The 22953-nt window shown below is 48.1% G+C and overlaps 1 protein-coding gene across 6 annotated transcripts in view; it reads left to right on the forward strand.

Moving 5' to 3' along the window:
* The window catches only part of FARS2 (phenylalanyl-tRNA synthetase 2, mitochondrial), a 309951-nt gene that overhangs the window by 56644 nt on the left and 230354 nt on the right, over nucleotides 1-22953 (forward strand). For 5 of the 6 annotated variants that reach the window (XM_031435245.2, XM_010992409.3, XM_064476158.1 and 2 more), the window contains 2 exons: nucleotides 6747-7351; nucleotides 20170-20329. In XM_031435245.2, the coding sequence (XP_031291105.1) occupies nucleotides 6770-7351; nucleotides 20170-20329 (742 nt within the window). In that variant the 5' untranslated portion in view covers nucleotides 6747-6769. The remainder of the gene's footprint in view (nucleotides 1-6746; nucleotides 7352-20169; nucleotides 20330-22953) is intronic. The other variant, XM_064476159.1, reaches the window with a different exon arrangement.

The raw sequence follows: 22953 nt of genomic DNA on the forward strand, positions 1-22953 counted from the left end.
TTCTATTTACATAAAACTGAAATCCACTGATTATTTTGGAAGCTAGTTTGTATATTAAGATACAGCCTCAGGGATCAGTTCTCATTCTCTTGGGTATAGAATTCCCATTTTTCTTACGTGAGGGTCCAGATCTGCTCTAATATGGTAGCTACCCGTCACAGGTGGCAATTTAAATTAAAATTAAGTAAAATTAAATAAAATTAAAAATTGAGTCCCTCAGGTGCCACATGTGGTTGGTGTCCCCTGTATTTAATGGTGCAGATACGGACGTTTCCATCGCTGCAGAAAGGTCTTCAGGGCGATGTTCAGAACGAGCTCCGTGTTAGTAAGAGTAACATTTGCAACGGAAGAGGCTGGGGAGGGGGCCTGGTGTGAAGTGTGCTGCTGAGACACCTTGTTGCCCGCATTCAATTCCGCTGCCAGTTCTTCAGGAAGCCTTTTCTGTCCTAGTTGGGACATAGAACTAAGTACATGGCTTTTGACACTTTTAGAAAGTGGACTTGAACTTCAACCTCGCTTACATGAGGATTTCACAGTGTTAAAACTTCACTGTAGAATTTTGCTTTTAAAACTGTTTGCCTGGAGTTTCAGTTGGGGATGATAAAGAGAGGTCCAGAGACGGGCGGTGGTGACGTTGTACAGTATCGTGAAAGTGATAATAAAGGACACTGAGCTGTGCACTTAAAAATGATGAATTGTATGTTATGTCTGTTTTAACCACACACACACACACACACACACACACACACACACACACACACACACACACACACACACACACACACACACTGTCCTGATCAGTGGGAAGAAGAGCGTCAGGGTGGCAGTGAAGCTGTGTTTTAGGAGGAAGAACAGAGCACCCTGCTCTGTCGCAGTCTCAGGAGGCCAATTCCGGGATGAAGATCAGCTCTCAGGGCACTTCTTAACTGTGTGGTGTTGAACTTGGCAGTGGGACGGGCAGGTGGGCAGAGGGAGGCACAGCGCTGCAGCAGTCCCAGTGAAGGTCCCGGCCGGCTGCCTGGGGCCCCTCCGCCACCTTGTCCCGGATGGTTCCCCCGCAGTGGTGACGGATACAGGCTGCCAGGAAGCAGGCAGGGTTTTGGAGAAGGCACTTTTCTTCTGGTGAGGCTGTCCTCCAAGGAGGCTGAGAGGACCAGCCCTGGGCGAGTGAGCCGTCCATCCCCGAGGGCATGTTTGGGCGGTACACGTCAGTTACCCACACCCGTGATCTGTCTCCAGTGTGTTTTCCAATAACCCGCATTCCTGAGCTGTGTGAACAGAGGACCAGAAAAGTGGGAGAAACAGGGCTTTCTCTCGTGGGGTCAGCTGATTCCAACAGCTACTAACGCGAACGTGAGAAAGAGCAGGCTCCTTTCAGGTTTTTTGTTATTTTTCAGGTTATTTATTTGTAATTCTTTATCTTTTCCTGTAAATGTGAAGTTACATAATAACCATCAGTAAAATGCTGTCTAGAGTGCAGTAATAATTTATATCCTCTGACCTTTAATTAGTCAGAGTCATTTAAAATGCTGTCTGTTGGCATAATTTGGAAGAAGAAGGAAGGAAGATGTCAGGGAGTGAATCAGCCCACAGTGTACAGACCGAGAAACTACTCCTGTGTTCCCTGTTTTCGTCAACAACCGGCAACCGCAGTGAGCACTTTTTATGGAGCTCCAAGACCCGCACTCTGAGAGCCTGGAGGATGAGTTTGCCTCCTTCAGACTTTTACGGGAAAATATACTGAGAAAAAAGGTCAGCATGAATTTACCTAAGTAGCCTTTTAAAAAGTTTTGACCCACCGCGACCTCTCAAGATGTCCTTGTAAATTATAAGGAAGAGAGGTTCCTCACGTGTTTCGGTACTGCCGACTCTATCCAGCATATTATTCTTAAGTCCTGATGGAGTGAGAGGTACGGAGTTCCTTGTATGCTTAATGCACGACATTTTTATATTCGTTTTATAGGACTAACACATTCTACCAACGACTAGCGGGACGCTTGCTTATACCTTTGTTTTCATGCTTTTATTGACTCTGTCTTTCTTTGTTTTTTTTTTCAGAGGTTTAGAGCAAAGATCATGGGATTTTAAGGTTAGGAGATTAGGATCTGAGCCCCATAGTCACTGCTTTTATCCATGGGAATTGAGTTATGTTGTTTATGAACCAGTATTCTTTATCTGCGAATTGTGACTAATAAATCGTGTGTACCTCAGGAGGTATTACGGGCATCAGCAAGTAGCAAAGTACATGTGAATTTGTTTGATAAAACATAGAGCATTCTTGTTATTACGACTGTTCTTCAAAAGCTGCCGTTAACTTCTTGATCAGGAGCTGTACTGTTTTCTTCCTGTAGGAAGAACTGACTTGGAGACGATTGGTTGATCTAAAGATGGGCCTAGCATCCAGTGAAGACGGCTCTGTTAGGCAAAAATTGAGGGTGGGCGGGGAAGGTAGACTGTCTGGTACTAAAGAGAAGTGGTCAGAGCAATACACTTATCTCACAGCCACCAGAACCCTTGGTTGGTGACTTCCTGGATTCCTCCCAGAATGTGTAGTAACTTTTATTTTTTCTTTTTAATCACTGTCCGAGTTTATCTAGAAAAGTTTCCAAGTGACTGTTCTCTGCTCTTACTTCCTTACTGAATGACAAAATTATATTTACTTGGTAAACGTTGAGATTATCCAGATTCTTTTTCTTCATGAATATAAAGATTTCCTTGGGAGACCAGGGCCATCTATAGGATGTTCCCTAAACTTTCCTTCCTTTGGTTCCAGAAGCTTTTAATACGTGTATCCACTCTCGGATTGGTACCCTCCTTCATTTTTACATGGTCCATTCATGTGACCCCATTGTGACCCGACTTCTGTCCTCACCCAGCCATCAGTCATTTTGTCAAATAGCTCTTTTCTTTGCCCCCTGCCTAAGCTCTGCGCTGCAGTGGATCCTGTTGACCAATTTTCCTTCCATCCTTTTCTGTTTCTCCTCTTTCCCTTCCTCCTTCCTCCTGCACCCGGCTTCAGGTGTAATGCTGGACTCCGGATATGCAAACATTTACATAAGAGAGGCTGTGTGTGTTCTGTTATCAGGAACCATGTAATCTAACAGGGAGACAGACAAATAGCAATAATACGGCATGTTAAGAATTACATACAGTGGTGTTTGGCTCAGAAATCACAGAGGTTTCCTTCTGGAGCCTCTGTGCCCCAGGCTTCTGTGAGAACACTTGGGTTCTCTTACTCTTTCCATCCCTTCCCTTAAATAGGATAATTTCCCAGGGCTCTGTCTTTTGCCCAGTTCTGTTTTTACTCTCACCTTCCCACGGGTTCTTACTCGTCTTTACAACATTAATTCTTACCTCTACGTGAGTAACCGCCAAGGCCTGCCTTGCTAGCACAGATCTCTTACTGTATTTCCATGCCCTCGCCTCAGGCTGAGTCCCAGGAATGATCGGATGGCCGTCTCACCCAGACTGAACTCAGCAGGTTGTTCCCTCCCCACCACAAACACCCATGTGAAAAGTATTTGAACAGACACAAAAGTCATCATGTGTTCTCCATCTGCTTCAGCGAATGACTGTCCTGCTCTGTTACTGGACCTAGAAGCCTCTGGACCACTTTTAACTTTTAAGTCGACTTATCCTGTGTGTTTGATACCGGGGGCAATGAGTTAAGTACATTATGAACAGGACGTAGCTTAATCCCTTCCGTATGAGGTAGGTCTTGCCTTCTGCATCTTCTGCACAGGAGCTTGAGGGCCGATAAGGTCAAGGACTGTGTCCAAGGCTGATACACAGAGGGCCTATGTGGCCCACCTGGGGTCCCCCCCATGGGTGTCTCTGCTCAGTGTGGCCTTTCGCCCGGGGTGTCGCCCTGACCCTCCCCACCATTGGTCTCTTCTGTTCCCGGGTTAGCGCGTTTAATGCTCACATCTGTACTCTTGTTACTTTCAGTGGCTCTGTCACCTATGTTTATTTGTGACTAGGAAGATATTCTGAGTAGTGTGGAAGAACTTCTCAGTGAGTTAAGCTGGTACTTCTCCTGTAAAGGACAAGGTAATGAGTATTTTAGGCCTGGCGGGCTGCACGGTCTGCGTGGGAGCTCCTCAGCTCGGCCTTTGGAGTGGAAGAGCCACCACGATGGGAAACAAGTGGGCGTCGCGGGGTATCCTCAAACACCATTTGCAAAAACAGGAGCTGGGCACGTCTGGTCCTCAGATCCTGAGCTGAGTGGCGTTTCATTTCCACCATGGAAGCTGCTGTGTTTTCTTTGATTCATTCATCCCTGTATTTAAAATGCACTGAGGTTTAATCTAAATTGGTCAGATAAGATAGAAGTTAAGATCAGTAACTAAAGAGATGTCATTTGAATGTAACAGTCTTGTTTTGATTGAGAAGTACTTGAATTGCTCAGAGTTCTGAACTTCGTCTGGGGGTAGATGCATGAGTTTTTGCAAGTTGCACAATCTCTTTGAAGCCTAGTTTCTTTGTAAAATAATGAGCATCGCCCTTGCCTCCCCGAGTTGCTGGAAGGAGGAAGCCCACTGTACCACAGAGGTGGGACTGGCGCCGACTTGGTCTTCCTGGGTTCCTGTTTTTTCCAGATGAATTCCTTCGCATTAGAGAAACTTGACGGGGGAGAAAGGCACTTACTTCTCAGATGGGAGTGGGAAGTCTGGCATAGTCACGCTCCCTCTGTAAGAGATGGTAATAGAAAAAAACAACAAACAAATTGTTTTGGGTGGGGAGAGGTGACAGATGGGGCTGAGCAGATAGAGAGAAAGTCTGAAAGCAAGGGCAGGAAAACCTTTCCTTAGCAAGCCCGGGGTGGCGTGAGGATGCGGCGTCTCTGTAGCATCAGAGCCTAGAAGTGGGTCTGGGGTCTGGGGAGCTGGGAACCGAGGGGTGAGGGGGGTGAGCGACCCGTGAATTGCGGCCTCAGAAGCACCTTCCCCGGGAGAGTCCTGAGCCCGGTGACAGCACTCGCCTCCGGCAGGAGAGGTGCTTTCTCGTGTCTGGCCAAGGGCGCTAGGACCTGGCGCTGGCAGCCTCCCAGCGTGACTGCGCTGTGATGTGGAAGGCGGCCTGTGAGTATTTAAAGTCTGCATCTACCGCAGTGACAGCAGCGAACGCTGCGGAGGGAAGACTGATTTCTGCTGAAAGTCAGCCAGAAACGCTTTTCACTACAACTCTGCCAAAACGGTGCCACACGTGCATAAATCCAGTGCCTCTGAGAACTTCTCAGACAGAGGAGCTCCACACAGGCTTCTCACGAGCGGTGTCACCCGCGCGGTCATCCCACTCGGAGCGGGTTCTCAGCTCCACGCTCCGGGTGACCCGTGCTGGCTGGGGGCGTTCTCGCTATGCTTTTGATGGTCGCTCGGAGCAGTTTAACTCCCCCCGATGCAACATCATATCGCGAAGTCACGTGTTTTCTCACTGTGATTGTAGGGTCCTTGAAGTAAAGCAGCCACAGGGTCCTATACCTTAAAGTGCCCCAGTGGGTAGAAACGGAAAGTTTTAGAAGATGGACTTGGCTCCTTTAAGGTCATGGTAAATTTTTTATGAACATAGGAGTATGACATCTAAAGGTGTTCGTTGCTAAGCTCCTTGAGTCAACTTAAACTTGCTTCTGGGCCGGGGCAGAGAGCCCTCGTCAGTGGTCCAGAATCCTCCATTGCGACCTCAGCTCTCCCAGTGCTTGGGGTTCGGTCAGCTGTGCCTGGTCTTGGTCACCTCATTTCTGACGTGAACAGCCAGTGCTGGGTGACTACCACAGCGACTTTCAGCTGGGAAGTCCAGTGTTGTTCTTATTAAATTCTGGGTATTAAAAAAAAAAGTCTGGTCAGTACTCTGACTCTGGCTGCTCTGAATCACTTCCCAAGTCACTGTTCCTGGCTTCCTGTGGGTGCGTAGTAGAGAGTTGCCTGTTTACAAAACCAGCATGTCATTGATGGGATTCTGCAATGGTATTCTGTTTCAGTGACATGACCAGATGTGAGGATAAAAAAGGTTTGCATCTGTGAGAATAATTTCTGCTGTCCGTTGGTATAGTCTCTCACTCAGTGTCAGCTTTCCTTAAATTTTTTATTTTTATTTTTAAAAGTCTAACATAGAAAAAGCACTCCTGAAAGTGGTGTATTTTATTGGAAACATCCAACAAAAAACCCCCAACGTGTTGTTCATGTCATTTTGTAAGATGGTCAATGAATCCAGACGTCACGCGTGGTCAGAAGTGGGCAGAACTTTGTGGCTGTGAGGACGAGAGGTGGAAATGGGCGCACGTTGCTCACACTCTCCTTCCACCCTTCAGAGGCCGGCACGTCACCACGTGCTTCCTTTAACTGGTGAGACCCTGCTGGGGTCCAGCCAGCTCCTGCTTTAGGTGATTCCTCTCAGGCTTTTGGTTCTGGAATGTAGTCAGAATGAAAGGAAGGTGTCACATTTAAGGTTTTATTCAGCGTGAGGGGTTCAGGACATGACATGATAAAGGAAATTTTCTTTGAACTCATGGATATAAATGTTAAGAAAGGACAGCTAGAGGTAGGGGATCTAAAGTGACAGTCCTGATTCTTCTGATTCAGAGCCTCTGCTGGCAGATTCCCTCAACTGGACCTTCTGTCTGTGTGGAGGCGGGGGTGGGGAAGACACAGCTGTCAGGACGGCGGTGGGGGGCTGGCAGGAGACGGAGGACATGCTCACTTGCCACAGAGTGCAATGTAACTGGTGCTTCGCGTGTGTGCTCTTTCCAGAACCCGTGAGAGAAGCTGCTACCATGGTTTGCTCGGCTCTCAGGAGGCTCGTCCAGGTGCACGTCTCCCTGGCGAGGAAGGCCAGTGGTGTCTGTCGGGGCCACGAGCATCGGCCTGCCGCCCCAGGGGCCCCGGGTGGCGTGGTGGAGCTGCTGGGGAAGTCTTACCCGCAGGACGGCTACAGCAACCTGTCCCGGAAGGTGCTGTCCAAGGTGGGCCGGAACCTGCACAACCAGCAGCATCACCCCCTCTGGCTGGTCAAGGAGAGGGTGAAGGCGCACTTCTACCAGCGCTTCGGGGGCCGCTCGGGGACGCCGCTGTTCTCCGTCTACGACGACCTGTCCCCGGTGGTCACCACCTGGCAGAACTTCGACAGCCTGCTCATCCCGGCCGACCACCCGAGCCGGAAGAAGGGGGACAACTACTACCTGAACGAGACGCACATGCTGCGGGCGCACACGTCGGCGCACCAGTGGGACCTGCTGCGCGCGGGGCTGGACGCCTTCCTGGTGGTGGGCGACGTCTACAGGCGCGACCAGATCGACGCCCAGCACTACCCTGTGTTCCACCAGCTGGAGGCCGTGCGGCTCTTCTCCCGGCACCAGGTGAGTCGGAGCCCCTCCCGCCTGGGGCTTGGCGGGTTGCCTGGTGGAGGCCACGAAAGTCCATCCCAGTGAAGCCAGCGCTGCTGGCCTTGATCTGGGTGCGTTGCCTTGGTGAATCACCCTCCTCGATGGCTCACACATACCCTTCATCCAAGATGGCTCGGGGTACAGCGCTGAGGCCTGCGGTCAGGTTACCCCAGCTCTCAGTCAGCGGGGGTTACTGATGTATTCGTGCTGTGAGACCGGAGTGGATTTCTCAGACGGTGCAGGGGACTGGGGGCTGGCTGGCTGAGACTGTAAGCTGTGTGCTCATCCCCAGACCCTCCCCTGCCTTCCCCTGTGTTACACTTTGGGCGCTTTGCATTTTTCCATTGGGAGGCTTTGTAATTATTGCTCTTTTCCAGGTATGTGTTTGGCGGCGCAGAGCCTTTTAGGTCCGGAAGCCTGACATTCTGTCCAGTCTCCAAAGCGCCCGCTCCTGGCAGCTGTTAGCTGACATCCTAATATGTTGTAGGCATCTTTTTTTTTTTTGTGGGCAGACGATGACAATTCCTTAAAGCTTGAGTCTTTTCCTAAAAAAGCGCAAAACCACTTGTTTTTCATTCATTTCTAAACTGTCTCTGTTTTTATGTAAGAAACAAATGGAATCAATGAGACACAGAAAATATCTGACTTGCATCCCTTAGTACTTCTTCCAGACATGTTCATTGAAACAGGATGGGTAATTAGCATCACAAAACTCCCTCCTGCGGAACTCCAGGAAATGGGCTGTCCGTATGAACAGGAAAGGGATAGTGTCCTTAGGCTGAGGAGTAACCATCATTTGTTGTGTTAGATAAGTCATGTTGTCGGAGGAGACGGTTTGCCTGGGACGCACTATCTTCCTGTGAGTCTGAGGTCGTACAGAAGTCAGTTACCTTTACAGGCGTGGCCCCCCCCAGCTCGACCCCAGCGCTGCTAGATGAGCGCTTCTGCCACTTGGAACAGCTGGCTGTTTCCTAAGTTGGGAGTGATAATAAGGACACAAGAAGGAAGTGGACAAAGACAGGTCAGAGTCTGGGGCATATGGCCAGGTGATGGAAAGTCACCTACAATTAATGAGCCAGAGGAGATGTGACGCCCGAGACGGGGACCAGGTCATGGCAGTGGCAGGTGCTCAACCCCACTGATCTCATAAAAATGAGAAGGAGAAGCGCCCACGGAGTGGTAGCCCTGTGAGCTGTGGCCGTGGAGCTGTGAGCCTCATGCTGGTGGTTTTTATTCGGGGGGCGGGCAGGCAATTAGGTTTATTTATTTATTTTAATGGAGGTGCTGGGGATTGAACCCAGGACCTCATGCGTGCTAAGCATGCACTCTACCACTAAGCTATACCCTTCCCTCTGAAAACTGAAAATGTAAGAGCAATGTAGAAAGTCTTATAAAGGTATGTTTATTCACTTTAAAAGACTCTCCCTTGTCCTGAGGTGACTTCCTTGTTACTTTCTTTCATAAAGTGATGGTGATAATTAAAAATTGGCCTATATTTGGCCAAATAAATCATTGCCAACCTCTTCTTTGTCCCTTGAATTTTTTGGAATTTTTACTGGTCTATGAAATACAAAACTTAAGGTCTTAATAACTGAAGACGTAGTTATATTACAGAGAAGCTGTAAATATTTTATAATGAATGCATAATTCATGAATATTCACACAGAAATAAAAGGGCATGTTTTGGTAGATGAGATGGGTGAAGGTGTACGGAGGGGTAAGCTTTTGATACAATCTTGACCACAGCAGTTACTAAAATACTGTGTCATCACGATGTCTGTGTCAAGTTCATCTCCCATCCTGCTCCTCTTTGAAAGTAATCACGTTGCTCCCCGTTTTCTCCTGTGGGTTGGGGCTCCGCTGTAGGCTGTGCACTTGCCTGTAAAGACTCGGTCCTGGTGGAGTGGACATCCTTCATTTCAAATGACCCCTTTGGCATCCATTGTGGTTCAGCTGTGTTAGAAAGCCACTCTCATTTATCGTTAGAAAATTTCGTTTCTCTCACTTTGGTACTCTCTCCCACTTTGCAGATGGTTTGTTAGAACCCCGCCGTTCGCGGCTGCTTCCCCTCCGCGCCCCCATGGTGCTCTCGCTGTGCGCCCAGGGTGGTCTCTTTCTTCTTGCTTTCTGCCCCAAATCGCTTTCCCGTCTTTCAGTGAATGACAGGTTTTATTCTCCACCATGTGGTTTTTGGGTTTCCTTAATAGCCTCACGCGCAGCGGCTTTATTGAAGGCGTCTTTGTTTAGCCTTGATAGATTACAGTCATCATGTCTCCCTAATCTCTTCTTCAGAAGCTTTTAGGGAGAATGCCCCCTGTCAAAAACACACTTCAGCTGAAATGGCCTTTCTCTTTTAAAATTCTTTTTCTCTACTCAAATGTGCACTTAGGTTTGTCTCCTGACAGGGAGGCAAAAGGCATCAGGTCACAGCCGGGACCCACGATCCACTGGGTTGGAGGTCCAGCCCGCTACGGGGGAATGGGGAGCGCTTTGGAGACCCATTTCAAGAGAGTCCAGTCTCTGTTTTTTGTGGCTCAGGGCTTTTGCAGATAGTTAGTTCTTGCCTCTGACAAGGTAGAAATGAATGGCCTCAGCTTCAGGCCCCATCACTGACCCACGTATTGCCTGTGACCTCGTGGAGCCGTCGGCGCCCACCGCCTCCAGCTGTGGGTTTGGGCACCTCGTTCTCCAGCTGGTGAGTCAGTTCCTGCAGGGCGCCGCTCTGGCTTCCCTGTGCCTCGTCCCGTCTCCACCCTGGATCCTGCACAGAGTAGAGGTGGGGAACGTGCACTCGGTGCCTCCCTGGTTCTGCCCACGTCCACCTGGTGAGAGGTGGCAGCTCCCGGCACCAACCGCGCAGCGGTTCCTCTGTGGCTCCTCTGGCCGGGCAGCTGCTCTCAGGGCCGCATCTCGTGCTCCGGCCCTCCCAGGAGCCGGCGCGTCGGTCAGGGCTGGATTGCAAAGCAGAAGCCGCCCGTGACTCCATCGGGGAGAGCTTCACCTACAGATTTATTAAGAATAACACTTGTACGTAATGATTGGGCGATGACGGGGTGGTGAGTGAGAAGAGAGCTGGAGAGATCACAGAATGAAGATTCAGGAGCAGCTGCCGCCCCCAAACCGAAGCTGAGCCCCCGAGAGAGCCCTCTGCCCCCAGGGGTGGCTCGTGGAGTGGCACTGAGGTGGCTGGTGGTTTCGAGGTGGTGGAACTGCTGGAGAGCCACGTTCTAGAATTTGCTGGAAATCTGCTTTCCGAGGTGCAGGAGAAGCTGTCCGGGGGGAGGCTCTTGCAGGAAGTGCTGTGCTGGGAAGCTGCCTCAGAGGGTGGTGGTGCAGGGGACAGGGCACACGGGTCCTGCAGGCAGCATCTCTCCAGCCAGCCCTGCTGCCTGAGCTTAACACCAGGCCGGCTGGCAGAGGACAGGTACTCAGAGGGCTCAACTCCATTTTCACGGAGCCATCAGTGAAGGGTGGATTTGTGGCCAAGAGGGGATGGACTGATGCTGGCACAGCCAGCTTGCTCCCTTTCCTGATACCTGGAAGGCTTCAGGGAGCTGGGCTGTTACTCACCCAGTGAGTGAATGGCCAGGGAAAGCCACGTTTAAGGAGGCACAAGCATTTACTCTTGATTCTAATTCAGTGTTTCTGATCTAATTTCTGTGATAGAGAAGCCATCTAGTTATTGGTTCTTAGTACAGGGATCGGGAGGGTAAAGGCCCCGAACCAGCACAGCACCGAGAGGAAAACAGGCGAGTGTCTTCTGCGTCTCACGTCTCGTTCTTCCTGGATCTCGAGGACGTCGTCACCATGTACGTTCTCCCTTTGCTCCTGGAGGCCAAGAGGGCCTTGTTAGGTTTTCCTGAATCTGCATAATTACAGTAACGGCATTTCTTGTGCCAGCTCCAGTGCGGTCTGGAAGCAGCAGAAGAGTTTTCACGGCGACGTTCCGCTCCTTCACAGTGGATGTCACACCTTGCTAGGGCCCACGTCTCCCGGCCTGGGGCTCGCTCCTGGAAGCTCTTGTGTGGAGGGGGTGTGATTGCACGTCTTCGGCCTGCTCAGTGCAGGTGGCGTGGTGATGCCAGCCTCTACCAGCCAGCCTCGGCCGGGCCAGCGGCCTGTGACACAGCCCAGTGAGCTGTCCGTTCAGATTCCCGAGGCTGCGCGTAGATGTAAACGGTTACCCCAGCTCTTTAGCCAATAGCGTGCCCTTCGGCAGGTACTTTAAATGGCCTCCTTCTGGGGCTTTGCCCCGGACTCTGTTGTCTGATGTCATCCTCCAGCCTTGTCTGGGGTAGGTCTCGGTGAAGTTGTCAGCTTGTTAGTATGAGTGAATTTGAAAGATAAAACAGGCTTTTCTTAATCTAGACACATCCTCTAAACACAGGGCCTGTTTTAGCTGTATACGGACTGTATGTAATGTGTATGACATCACAGCATTTCATCATAGCAGTGATTTCTAACCTTTTACCATTTGAGAATCGGATGAGAGATTTAGACACGAACGAACACACACACACACGCTCTCTCTCTCTCTTTGCATGTAGTTTAAGGGGTATGATGGGCACCTGGACTAGATGGTGAGCTCACCAGTCAGCGTCAGGGAGCGAGTTCAGGCGTCACGTGGCTCATCCCCAGCCTCAGTCTGGAGTACATTGGAAAACCCTGCTCTTATCCTGTGTCGGTTCCCTCTTCCCACTTCTGCTGCTTCTGTGTCGTGTCTTGGATCCTGTTGCCAAGCTGGGATTGCGCTTGCTAGGTGATTTGAGCTGTTGGGTTGAGGTCAGGAGTTAAGAGTCAGAGGCTGTCTGGAACAGGAGGGTGAGTTGCTCGTATCTGGGGAAGCCAAGGGAACAATCTCTGTGTAAGTCTGAAGGGCCTCTCTCCTGGGGCAGGGAACGTTCCTACGTAGTGGTCATTCCCGATCCAAAAGTGGCAGTGGTTGATCTGTGTTTAGAAAGCTTGGAAAGCAGAGAGCTACCTGGAGGTCAGACGCAGGCACAGAGCCAAGGGGCTGGGTCTTGTGGGAAACAGATCTTACCACACGTCCGACAGAGGTGACTCTTGGAGGCCTGGTATGTGTTGGGATTCAGATAATTTGTTGTATGTATCGTTTAAGGTTTATGACTGAGGGTCAAAGCAGGGAAGGATTTACGTCAGATGAATGGAAAGAAGAACTTTCTCAGCATAAGGACCTTGAGTGAGAGACCGATTTTCAAAGGGGATTTGGGCGCCACCTCCAGGGTGATATTTCTCACTACCCTCAGATGAGGTGACAGACCCCTCAGCTGAGCTGCCCCGCCACTCATCTTTTCAGTGCGCAAAGTACTCTAACAGCAATCGTGTGTCAGGCTGCAGAGAATTTGGCGGTGGGACCACGCGGAGTACGGATCCGTCTGCTTTGGCAGTAGTGGAATGAATGGTTCTTATTTAAATTACAGGGTTTTACGTATAATATTAACACCCAGTTGTTAGATGTTGAGTCCGTCAGGCCTGAACACGTTCTAAGTGTTTAACAAATAGCCCACAATAGATCCACAATGGTACAGCTAAGAACCATTGACGGCTGAGGGCTCTACCAGCATCAAACCTACAACCACCCCACGGCACCGTGCAAGGGGCAGCGATAGTTTCCTTCCTGTGAACTGTGGTGATTCCAACTTTTCAAACGTGTTCCAGGCCTGTGGGGCCTTTTTGGTGTTGCCCATTTATATTAGCCAGGATTCTGTAGAGAAGCAGAACTTGCAGGGGGCTGTGTGTGTGGGCAGGGGAGAGGAGATGATTTATATAAAGAGATTTATTGTAAGGAGATGGCTCCCCTGCTTGTGGAGACTGGGAAGTCCCGGCCACGGGGAGCTGGTGGTGGAGTTTTACCCTGAAGCCAGGTCTGACAGCAGAAGACAAGTGTCCCAGCTCAGAGATAGTCAGGCAGAGGGAAAGAATTCTTTCTTAGTCTTTCTTCTCTTCTGGTCTTCAGCAGACGGGTGAAGCCCACCCACATGGGGGAGGGCAGTCCGCTCAGTCCACTGATTCAGATTTTTTTTTAATTGAAGTACGGTCAGTTACAATGTGTCAATTGCTGGTGTGCAGCACAATATCCCAGTCAGGCATATGCATACATATATTCGCTTTCATATTCTTTTTCATTAAAGGTTATTATAAGATATTGAATATAGTTCCCTGTGCTATACAGAAGAAATCTGCTTTTTTAAAATCTATTTTTATACATAGTGGCTAACATTTGCAAATCTCAAATGTTAATCTCATTTAGAAACACTCTCAGAGACACATCTAGAAATAAAGTTTAATCAAGTATCTGGGGACCCCATGGCCCAGTTAAGCGGATACACAGAATTAACCATCGCAGTCCTGGGCAGCCTGACTCTGTAGTGGAACACGCAGCGTCCCCATCATTTCTGAGGACACCTCAGTTTTGCTCTGTGGATGCCACATTCTAGAAACACTTAGCCAGTTTCTAGTAAATCACCTTTATTTATACATGACAGTTGGAAAGTATGGAATTGTGCACTCTTTGCCCATCAGGACTGAATGAAGGACTTGAACTTCTGGCTTCTTGGCTCTTGAAGTCCATCTGTGGGTCGTGGCATCATGTGTGGAAAATGTTCCTCTTAGCAGTGTCTGTCATTCTGGAAATGACACCAGCGTTGGGGAGTCAGATCCTGGCTCTGCAGCTCACTCTCTGATGGCCGTAGATGGGTCCTTTAACCTCCCTGAGCCTCAGTTTCCTTAATTAAAACAAGGATAACTATTTTTTCTTTTTTTTTTTTTTATTGAGGTATAGTCAGTTTACAGTGTTGTGTCAGTTTCTGGTGTACAGCACAATGCTTCAGTCATACGTGAATATACACGTTCATTTTTCTGTTTTCCACCATGAGCTACTACAAGATATTGAGTATATTTCCCTGTGTTATATGGTGTAAACTTGTTTATCTGTTTTATGTATACCAGTCAGTATCTGCAAATCTCGAACTCCCAGTTTATAAACAAGGACCACTCCTGAGTGTGGCCGGGGAACCCGGCAGGGTGTCTGATGAGTGGGAGGCGATCGGCAAGTGTCAGCACCCCCGGCCCCCACCGTTTACCTTGAAATAGATGTCTGCCCTTTCCGTGCTGGGTAAGCGTACATCCACCTGCGTATCATCCACGTGAATCACTTATCTCATGGGTCCTACTTTTTTAGGTCTGATCTACTTCTTTTTGTTTTTCTTTTTTTTAAGCCACTGCTGTCTTTTCTGTGGCTGGTTAGTCATGTCTTCTGTCATCTCCCTTGAGGGTAGGCGACAGTGTAGCCAGAGTCTTGCTGGGTCCTGCTGCTTTTCACCCACTGACATCACAAATGAGCCGACTGGCCCTCTGAGGAGGAAAACGCACTCTCTCTCTCGTCTGTCATCGTGGTCTAGGAGGAGGAGGACCAGACACCACGATTTTCTTGTCGACAGCTGAGTGGGCGAAATTCTCTCCAGTTCGTGCCAGGACGGGGTCTTTTTGTTGTTGCCCTGTTGGTTTTTGCCTCCACACGTGCAGGTGTCTAATCGTTCAGGTTGTTTGTGTGCAGCTTCCTGACACTTTCTTGCTTTGAAGTTTCTGATGTTTCCTCTGTGTAGGCCAGAGCTTGGCGGAATGTTAATCTCCATCCTTCTCCCACTGGTACCCTTTGGAGAACCCGTAAGAGAAGGAAAGTACTGAAGAATATACTTTTCATGATGTGTCGGAGTTAATTAAAGCCAAATAACCAGCTGGATTTCCCGAGTACCCAGGAGGCAGAGGTCACCGCTGGCCCTCACGACGCTGCTGACCCCCGCGGCCTAGGGGGTCCGCTGCGTGGAGGTTTGGGTGCTCACTTCCTGCCCCCAGCATCTTCCTGACCCTGGCTCCTTGGGAGCATGCGTTCTCAAGGACCTGAACAGCCTCTATGATATATTCAACCTGAGTTGTCGCTCCTGGAGGCTTGAGATTTTGACAGACTGGGTTGGGCCGTGGAGAAACTGTTTTGAGTCTGCAGGTCAAGGTCTGGCGTGGGGGCTTCCCGAAAACGCTCAGCTGGAAACCCCTGGAACGTGTCCACTTGGAACTTGAGCTTCATGTCGGGTGTAGCACCCTCGACAGCCAGTGCTTTGTTCAGCTGCCTGGCAGAAGGAGCTTTTCAGCCACCAGGATGTTTCTTTCGCCACATCTTTCGTCACAGAAGTTGACGATTGCAGATCTGTTCCCATTACTGCCCTGGCACAGGTCTCACGGCAAGGAGAGGAAATGCGACAGGCAGCCAGAGACAATCCCGTGTGCCCTCCGCAGTGCACAGATTCAGTGCACCCTCCTCTGTGCTAATCTCTGTAACTTGATTAATTGGCGTGTGGCGCGTTCCCAGAAATCCAGGCAGCCACAGAACTGATTCAGTCTCAATTAGCTACAACAGATCAGACTTCCCACAGAGACCCCAGGACAGAGCTGCGTTTAGCTGGGCCCTTTCAAACATGAGTCCTCCCAAATAAGAAGCAGGAGAAGATCTCACTGAGGGCCCAGTTGTTTAAAGAAATGAAAACCCGTGGAAATTAGCAGCTGAAATCCACTTGGATGAGTTGGCTATCCCTTTAATATGTCTGTCTGTTCATCTCACTAAGACATCCCAATCCTTCTTCCAAAGTGATTTGAATACTTAGTATTTGCTGAAATGCTCTGGTTGGATTTGAATAACGTAATTGAATTTTCTTGCTGCATCCAGGGCAGCAGAAGTCTTGGGAGTTCCTGTGCGAAGATATGTGAACTTGCTTATTTTTAGAAGTGATTCTTACTTATTTCTCTGCCTGTGAACCAAGAATTAATAAGTGGTGGGCCTGCCAAGTAGAATAGGCTGCATCCGTCAGAGTTTCAGGCTGTGTCTGTCACCCTCGAGGCGAATGGCGTGTCCCCGGGGCTCAGAGGTGATCGGCGCAGTGACTGGCTTTGGCTGAGCTGAACTGGGCAGAGAGTGGATGCCAGACGTTGTTAGGAACCTCATCCTAAGCGGGCTTGTTGTAGAGTAACACCCTGACTCAGTGCCGCTCCTCTGGTGCACGGCCGAGTGAGAAAGGCAGAGAGACTGGAACGTCTGCACAACACAGTCGGCAGCGTGAAGGGAAGAGGCCGAGGCCCAGAAGGAGGAGATCTTTATCCCAGGGGTAACGATGGGAGGCTGGCCAGAGGCTCTTCAAGAGGAATTTGAAGTTCTGCAGGCAGAGATGGGGTGCTGGGTTCCAGGCGGTGGGAGGTGCGGACTTGAAGGTGTGAAGTCACGGGTGGACGGCGCCGCGGGGCGTGTGTCCTGGAGCGGCCGGAGCTCGGCGGGGTGACCGGAAGTGATGTCAGAGAGAGACGTGAACTCTTCCTTCTCTGTAAATTCTTGGTGTTGGAGCTCTAGTTCCAAAAGAATGAGGAGCCTTTGTAATTTTTAAGCAGAAGAGGGTGCCGTAGGGTTGGCATTTGAGAGGAATCTGCAGGGTAGCCCGGGGGATGGCGCCGTGGAGGGCAGGGTCGGTCGTCTGAGGACCGATGTAGACCAAGCGGAAGAAATGGCAACGATGACAGGTCTGCGAGGCGGGGCTGGAGGGGCGTCAGGGAGGGGATTGGCTGGATTTGATGTCGGCAGGTGGGGAAGGGAGGGCGGGGGAAGCAGGTGAGAGGTGGCTTGCCTTCTTGGTGCTGCTCCCAGAGTTCGGGCTCACGGGAGGAGAAGCGTGTTGGGGTGGGGTCAGGAGAGCCAGTGGACTTCAGGGCAGGTTTACGTGGCGGCTCTGCTAGGAGACACGTCCAGTGGGGTGGGTCTGTGTGTCTGGGACGGAGATGGAGATTGACATTCCATCAGTATCTGGGGGGTGGAGGCAGCTGCGAGTTTCACTGCCTTCCCCTCAGGGACAGTCAGCAGACTAAGAGATGTGCCCGGGTTTCATTCTGAGTCTGTTACCACCCACTTTCTGGTAGGCAGTTAATCTTCATTTCTGATTCATCATTGCTGTGATATTTGTTTATTTTTGTTTTCTACAAATGAGCAGATCTGTGTATATTTTATTATTTCCCCTTATTTCTGACATGAAAAGTACTGGATTAAGGTTTTTAAAAGTAGTATATAATATATGCCACTTTTTTCACATAGCAGTATATCTTGGGAATCATTACATATCATTTCCGAGAGATACTCCGCATTCTTTATTACGTCCCTAAGTACTCTGTTGTAGGGGGTGGACCGTGGTTTATTCAGGTTCTCTCTTTTGTACAGACATTTCTTTGTGTCCAATACTTCGCAGTTACAAACAATGCTGCAGTGTACAGCAAGATGATTTAATTATACATGTATATATATTCTTTTTAAGATTCTTTTCCATTATAGTTTATTACAAAGTATTGAACATAGTTCCCTGTGGTATACAGTAGGTCCTTGTTTATCTGTTTTATTTGTAGTTTATATCTGCTAATCCCCACCCCCTAATTTATCCCTCCCCCCTTCTGCTCTTTGGTAAACATAAGTTTGTTTTCTATGACTGTGTGTCTATTTCTATTTTGTAAACAACTTTATTTGTATCTTTATTTTAGATTCCACATATGAGTGATATCATATAGTATTTGTCTTTCTCTTTCTGGCTTACTTCACTTAGTATGACAATATCTAGGTCCATCCATGTTGCTGCAAATGGCATTATTTTATTCTTTTTATGACTGAATAGTATTCCATTGTATGTATATACCACAACTTCTTTACCCATTTATCTGTTCATGGACATTTAGGTTGTTAATATGTCTTGGCTATTGTATATAGTGCTGCTATGAACATTGGGGTGCGTGTGTCTTTTCAAATTAGCTTTCTCTGGATATATGCCCAGGAGTGAGGTTGCTGGATCACATGGTAATTCTATTTTTAGTTTTTTAAGGAACCTCCATATTGTTCTCCATAGTGGCTGCACCAATTTACATTCCTCTGGTGGTGATTTGAGGTCAGCCTAGTTTCTCACTGATTCCCCTCTCCCCTCTTCACCTCAGTTTTTCTCAGCTTGTCCTTGTTTACCTCAAAGGGTGGGGGCGCAGTAGCTTTCTACCCCTCTCCCTCCGTCTCTCTCGGTCTCTGTGGCAGCTGGCTTTCCTTCCTTCCTTCCCTCCTTCTTTTCCACATACAGTTACTTTGAAGTTGAGGCGCTCTTTGTTTCCTGCTGAGGGCATGGCATTTAGTAGTTACATTTTCTCTTTTTCTTGTTCTAAGTTATTTTTAGAGGAAATATTGAAGGACACAGACATGGCAGTTGCCCTATCTTTAGTTCTTACAGGAATAATTTGAGACTTGGATAGTAGAGCCTTTTTCTGAACCGATTTGTGCTCGATTTTGCTGGGCACTTCGAGGAGCCAGCACTCTGGGGTTGCCCTAGTGCGTTCCACGGCCTAACGTTCTCTCTGTTGCCAGGTGAGGTGACACCTGGCTGGGAGTCTATACAAGAACTGGGCACTTCTTTGTTTGTTCTTCCCCCGAGTACCCTCATCACCCTTTAGTCCCAACCTGTTCGGACACGTGAGCTTCCACTTTGGCCTGACTTGCATGATAAGCTGTCACGACCGGTGTTCCATGTCCACTTAAAACCTCGGCTGGGCAGACAGTCTCGTGTTTCTCCCTGGCTTTGTGCTGTGCTTTTTTTCTGGCTGCGTGCTTCCCCACAGAGTTTTGTTTGGTAAATCCTCTCTATTGTGTTACTTCTTCAGTGCTTTTTAGAATTTTTGTACTTTTTAGTAGATTTATCGGGAGATTTGGTTCCAATTATCCAGCCCAGTATTACTTTGAAACAGCAATTGATTCAGTCTTTTATTAAAACTTTTTTTTTAATGTTTGATTTCATGGGACTTTGGGTGGAAAGAATGGTAGATTGATTTGGTCAGCTCTCCATCCTGAGTTGGTCTCCTGACACATAAGGACCTGCTTTGTTGTTCTAGATGGGGACACTGTAACAACAGCCTCTGGGGGGAAGGTGCAGCTCAGGGGTAGAACGCCTGCTTAGCATGCGTGGGGTCATGGGTTCAATCCCCAGCACCTCCAATCAGTCAGTCAATCAATCAATCAATCAATCAATCAGTAAACCTACCCCTTCCTCCCCAAAAAACCCACAGCAGCCTCTGACTTACAACACCTGTGATTAGTAATGACAGTTGTGACAACAATGAGGAAAATGTATTTTGCCACCACGATGAGCCAGGTACTCCATGCTTTTCATGCACTGTTTTATTTAACGATCATAAAGTCTGTTAATTTATTGTCATTATTCCCCCTTTACACACTGTTTCCCAAGGCTTAGCTCCCACATCACTTTTTGGGGTTTATTGGATAATAAGTACAGGGACACGTTTCGGCCTTGTCTGGCCTTTGGAATTCCAGGGCGGCCGAGGCCTAGGAGGACTTTGTTCCTAGACTGTCCCTCCTTCCCTAGTCTAGGGTCACACTGCAAGGAACTGGAAACCTGATTCACTGATATTTCCGCTAGCATGGAGGATAATGTCTCTTGTGAGGAAGTGACTGCAGGTAGATTAGTGCCAAAGGAAAACAGAGGGACAGCAAAGATGAGAATGCTGTCTTTTAATTTCCTGAAGGTTCCCCACTGCTTGTAGCATAGTGCTTTGTTCAAAGTAGGTACCAAATGCGTCTTAATTTCAGTAGGTTTGCTGACTGTAAGATTCACTGAGTTTTATTTCCGTATTATGTTTTTTGATATAGACTGGTCAGGATACTATTTTAATTTATTTATCTCATTCTTCTTGGTTTACAGTTATTTGCTGGCGTGAAGGATGGAGAAAGCCTGCAGCTCTTTGAACAAAGTTCTCGCTCTGCCCATAAACAAGAGACGCACACCATGGAGGCCACGAAGCTTGTTGAGTTTGATCTTAAGCAGACACTTACCGGGCTCATGACCTGTCTTTTTGGAGATGGTAGGTACTGAATGCCTTTGTCTTCCGGGGCTTCCGTATTCAACAGTTACCACCTTCCTAAAGTCATTAAGCCTACTTGTGTCTAGATTTTTGGTCTAAGTTGTGGCTTCATGGTTTCGGTCCTCAGTGCAGTAGAACTTATGGATTTCCTGGTTCATTCGATTTGAAGAGATGGAGGCTATGAAAATGGAATTAGCTAGAGAAGGAAAAATGATTACAACCTTTGATAAGAATGATAATGGACTGAGGTCAGTATCATCAATGGGAAGAAAGTGTGCAGGCTGGTCAGAGTGGGAGTGTTACTGTATTATCATTAGGTCAGACAGGTCCATGGGGCAAGATTTGTCACCGTGGGAGGGGGCCTGGTGTAAGGTTTTACATATTAACACGCTGATTACTACTGCCAACAGCAAAATCTTAGCAGCCCATCTCCTGGAGGAAAAGCAATCATTTGAAGACCTGGGTTCTCACGTTAGTCACTTGTCCTCCATTATTGCTCCAAGAAGTTTTTTTGTCTGTAATGTCCCCCTCCAACTATTTCTAACTTGCTTAAGACACTGCTTTGTTTTTAGAAAGATGTAAAAAGAAAGTAAAGAGGTTTTCCTTAATTGTGGCCTAGATTTTAAAAATGCTTGGAAGACAGAAGCCCTGGGTGGTTAGGGTTATCTTTTATTCTCTTATTCTTGTGAGTTTTTTTTTTTGAAAGAACCACTTTATTGAGGTATAATTGACATCAAACTACATATTTGAAGTGTACAGTCTACTGAATTGACATGCAGTAAGCAACACGTTTACACAAATTTGTAAGTTTTGACACAGTGCACACGCGTGAAACCACTAGCGGCGTCAAGCTAATAAACGTGCCCATCACCCCACAAAGCTCCCCCCGTGCCTTGTAAGCTCTCCTTGCTCCTCCCTGCGCCTGCTCACCCCAGGCCCCAGTGACCTGCTTTCTGTCACTGTTGTTTACTTTGCCTTCTAGATGTATATAAATGAGATCCTATAATGTGTGCTCTTTTTTTTTCCCCAGCTTACTTCACTTAATGTAATTTTTCTAAGGTCCATCCACGTTGCAGTGTATATCAGTAATTCGTTCCTTTTTAGCAGCATCCAGGTCATAGTTTGTCTGTCCATCCATCCAGAGATCGCCATTTGGGTTGTCTCCAGTTCCTTGATGTTACAGGTAAAACTTCTGTGCATATTCGTGGACAAGTCATCATACGGACGTACGCTTTCATTTCTCTTTGGTCAATGCCTAGGAATGCATTGGCTAAATTGTATGGCAGGTGAATTTTAGCTTGCTAAGAAATAGCGGAACTGTTTCCTGAAGTGTTTGTCCCATTGTACATTCCGTCCAGCGGTGTATGAAAATTCCACGTGCTCCTCATCTTCTCCCACGTGTGGCGTGGCCAGCCGTCTTAATTTCAGCCCTTCTGACAGGAGAGCAGTGCTATGTCATAAGCACTGATGTGTAAAGAGCTCCCGCAAGTAAACAAGCAGAAACCCACCTGCGAGAGAGATGGGTGCACACGGAGGGGACGGATGATGTAGCTGGCCTGACTCAAGAATGCGTGAAAAGATGCTCGCCCTCATTATTAATCAGGGAAAGCAAACAGAAACCGTCTGAGCCATCCTTTGTCACTCTTCATGCGTGAAGAAATGTAAAAAACTAACATTTGTTAAGTGTTGACAAAGAAAAACAGGATGTAGTACACAGTGTTGGCCTGATGTCGAGTCTCAGTCCTGTCCTCACTTATCCCTCATTCGCCTCCGCCTTCTCACCCCTCCAGATTTTGCCTGCTTAGGTGCGAACTCAAACGTGTGTTCGAAAGGATTCTCATTACAGTCTTTGAGCCTCAGCTTCCCCGTTTCAGTGAGGTTTGTTAGATGATCTTGACTGCTGTGCTGTCAAACGCACAGTTCATGTAATATTTAAGAAACCGCTGAATGATTACATATGTTCTTTATATACATACAGTTTTAGAAAGAGCACCTCAACCTCATGCCAGTATCTTTTTCTAGGAGGCAGAGAATGGTGTTAGGGAGGAGGTACGAACCAGGCTTTCAAGTGTTCGTAGTGATCTACTAAACCAAGGAAAATAGGAAGTTAAATATGACAAAATGTTGTGATTTGATAAAACTGAATAGTGGGCGCATGGATGTTGGCTGTTTCCTATTTCTGTCTCTTGGTTTGGAATATTTCATATTAAAATGGTATAATGTAATCGTGAAACAGGTTTCAGATGGAGATGGCTGATGGGAAAATCCTATTATAGCCAGCCTCTCTTTACTTTCGTGATAAAAGAAAGGAATTGGGATCTTTTTAGTGGTGATAATCCGGTTAACACGGGCACGGGGAGATGGACGGTGCTGTTCAGGCCATTTTCGAGGCAGGTGAGGGTAGAGGGGTTCTGTATCTGAGGGAGACAGTGTTCCTCTTCACAGAGAGATTCAGGCTTTCTGCATTTTCCCATTGTCGAAATGTGAAGGAGGTTGCTTTAGAGCCCTTCTTAGTTATGTCTTGCTGCACATTTTATCATCAGATGGTTTACTGCTCGGAGAACACGTCTTGTTCCTATGCACTGAAGTCTTGTATGTGAAAAAAGCCTTGTATTTTTTCTTTC

The sequence above is a fragment of the Camelus dromedarius genome, chromosome 19, assembly GCF_036321535.1.
Source record: "Camelus dromedarius isolate mCamDro1 chromosome 19, mCamDro1.pat, whole genome shotgun sequence".
In the NCBI taxonomy this organism is placed as follows: Eukaryota; Metazoa; Chordata; class Mammalia; order Artiodactyla; family Camelidae; genus Camelus; species Camelus dromedarius.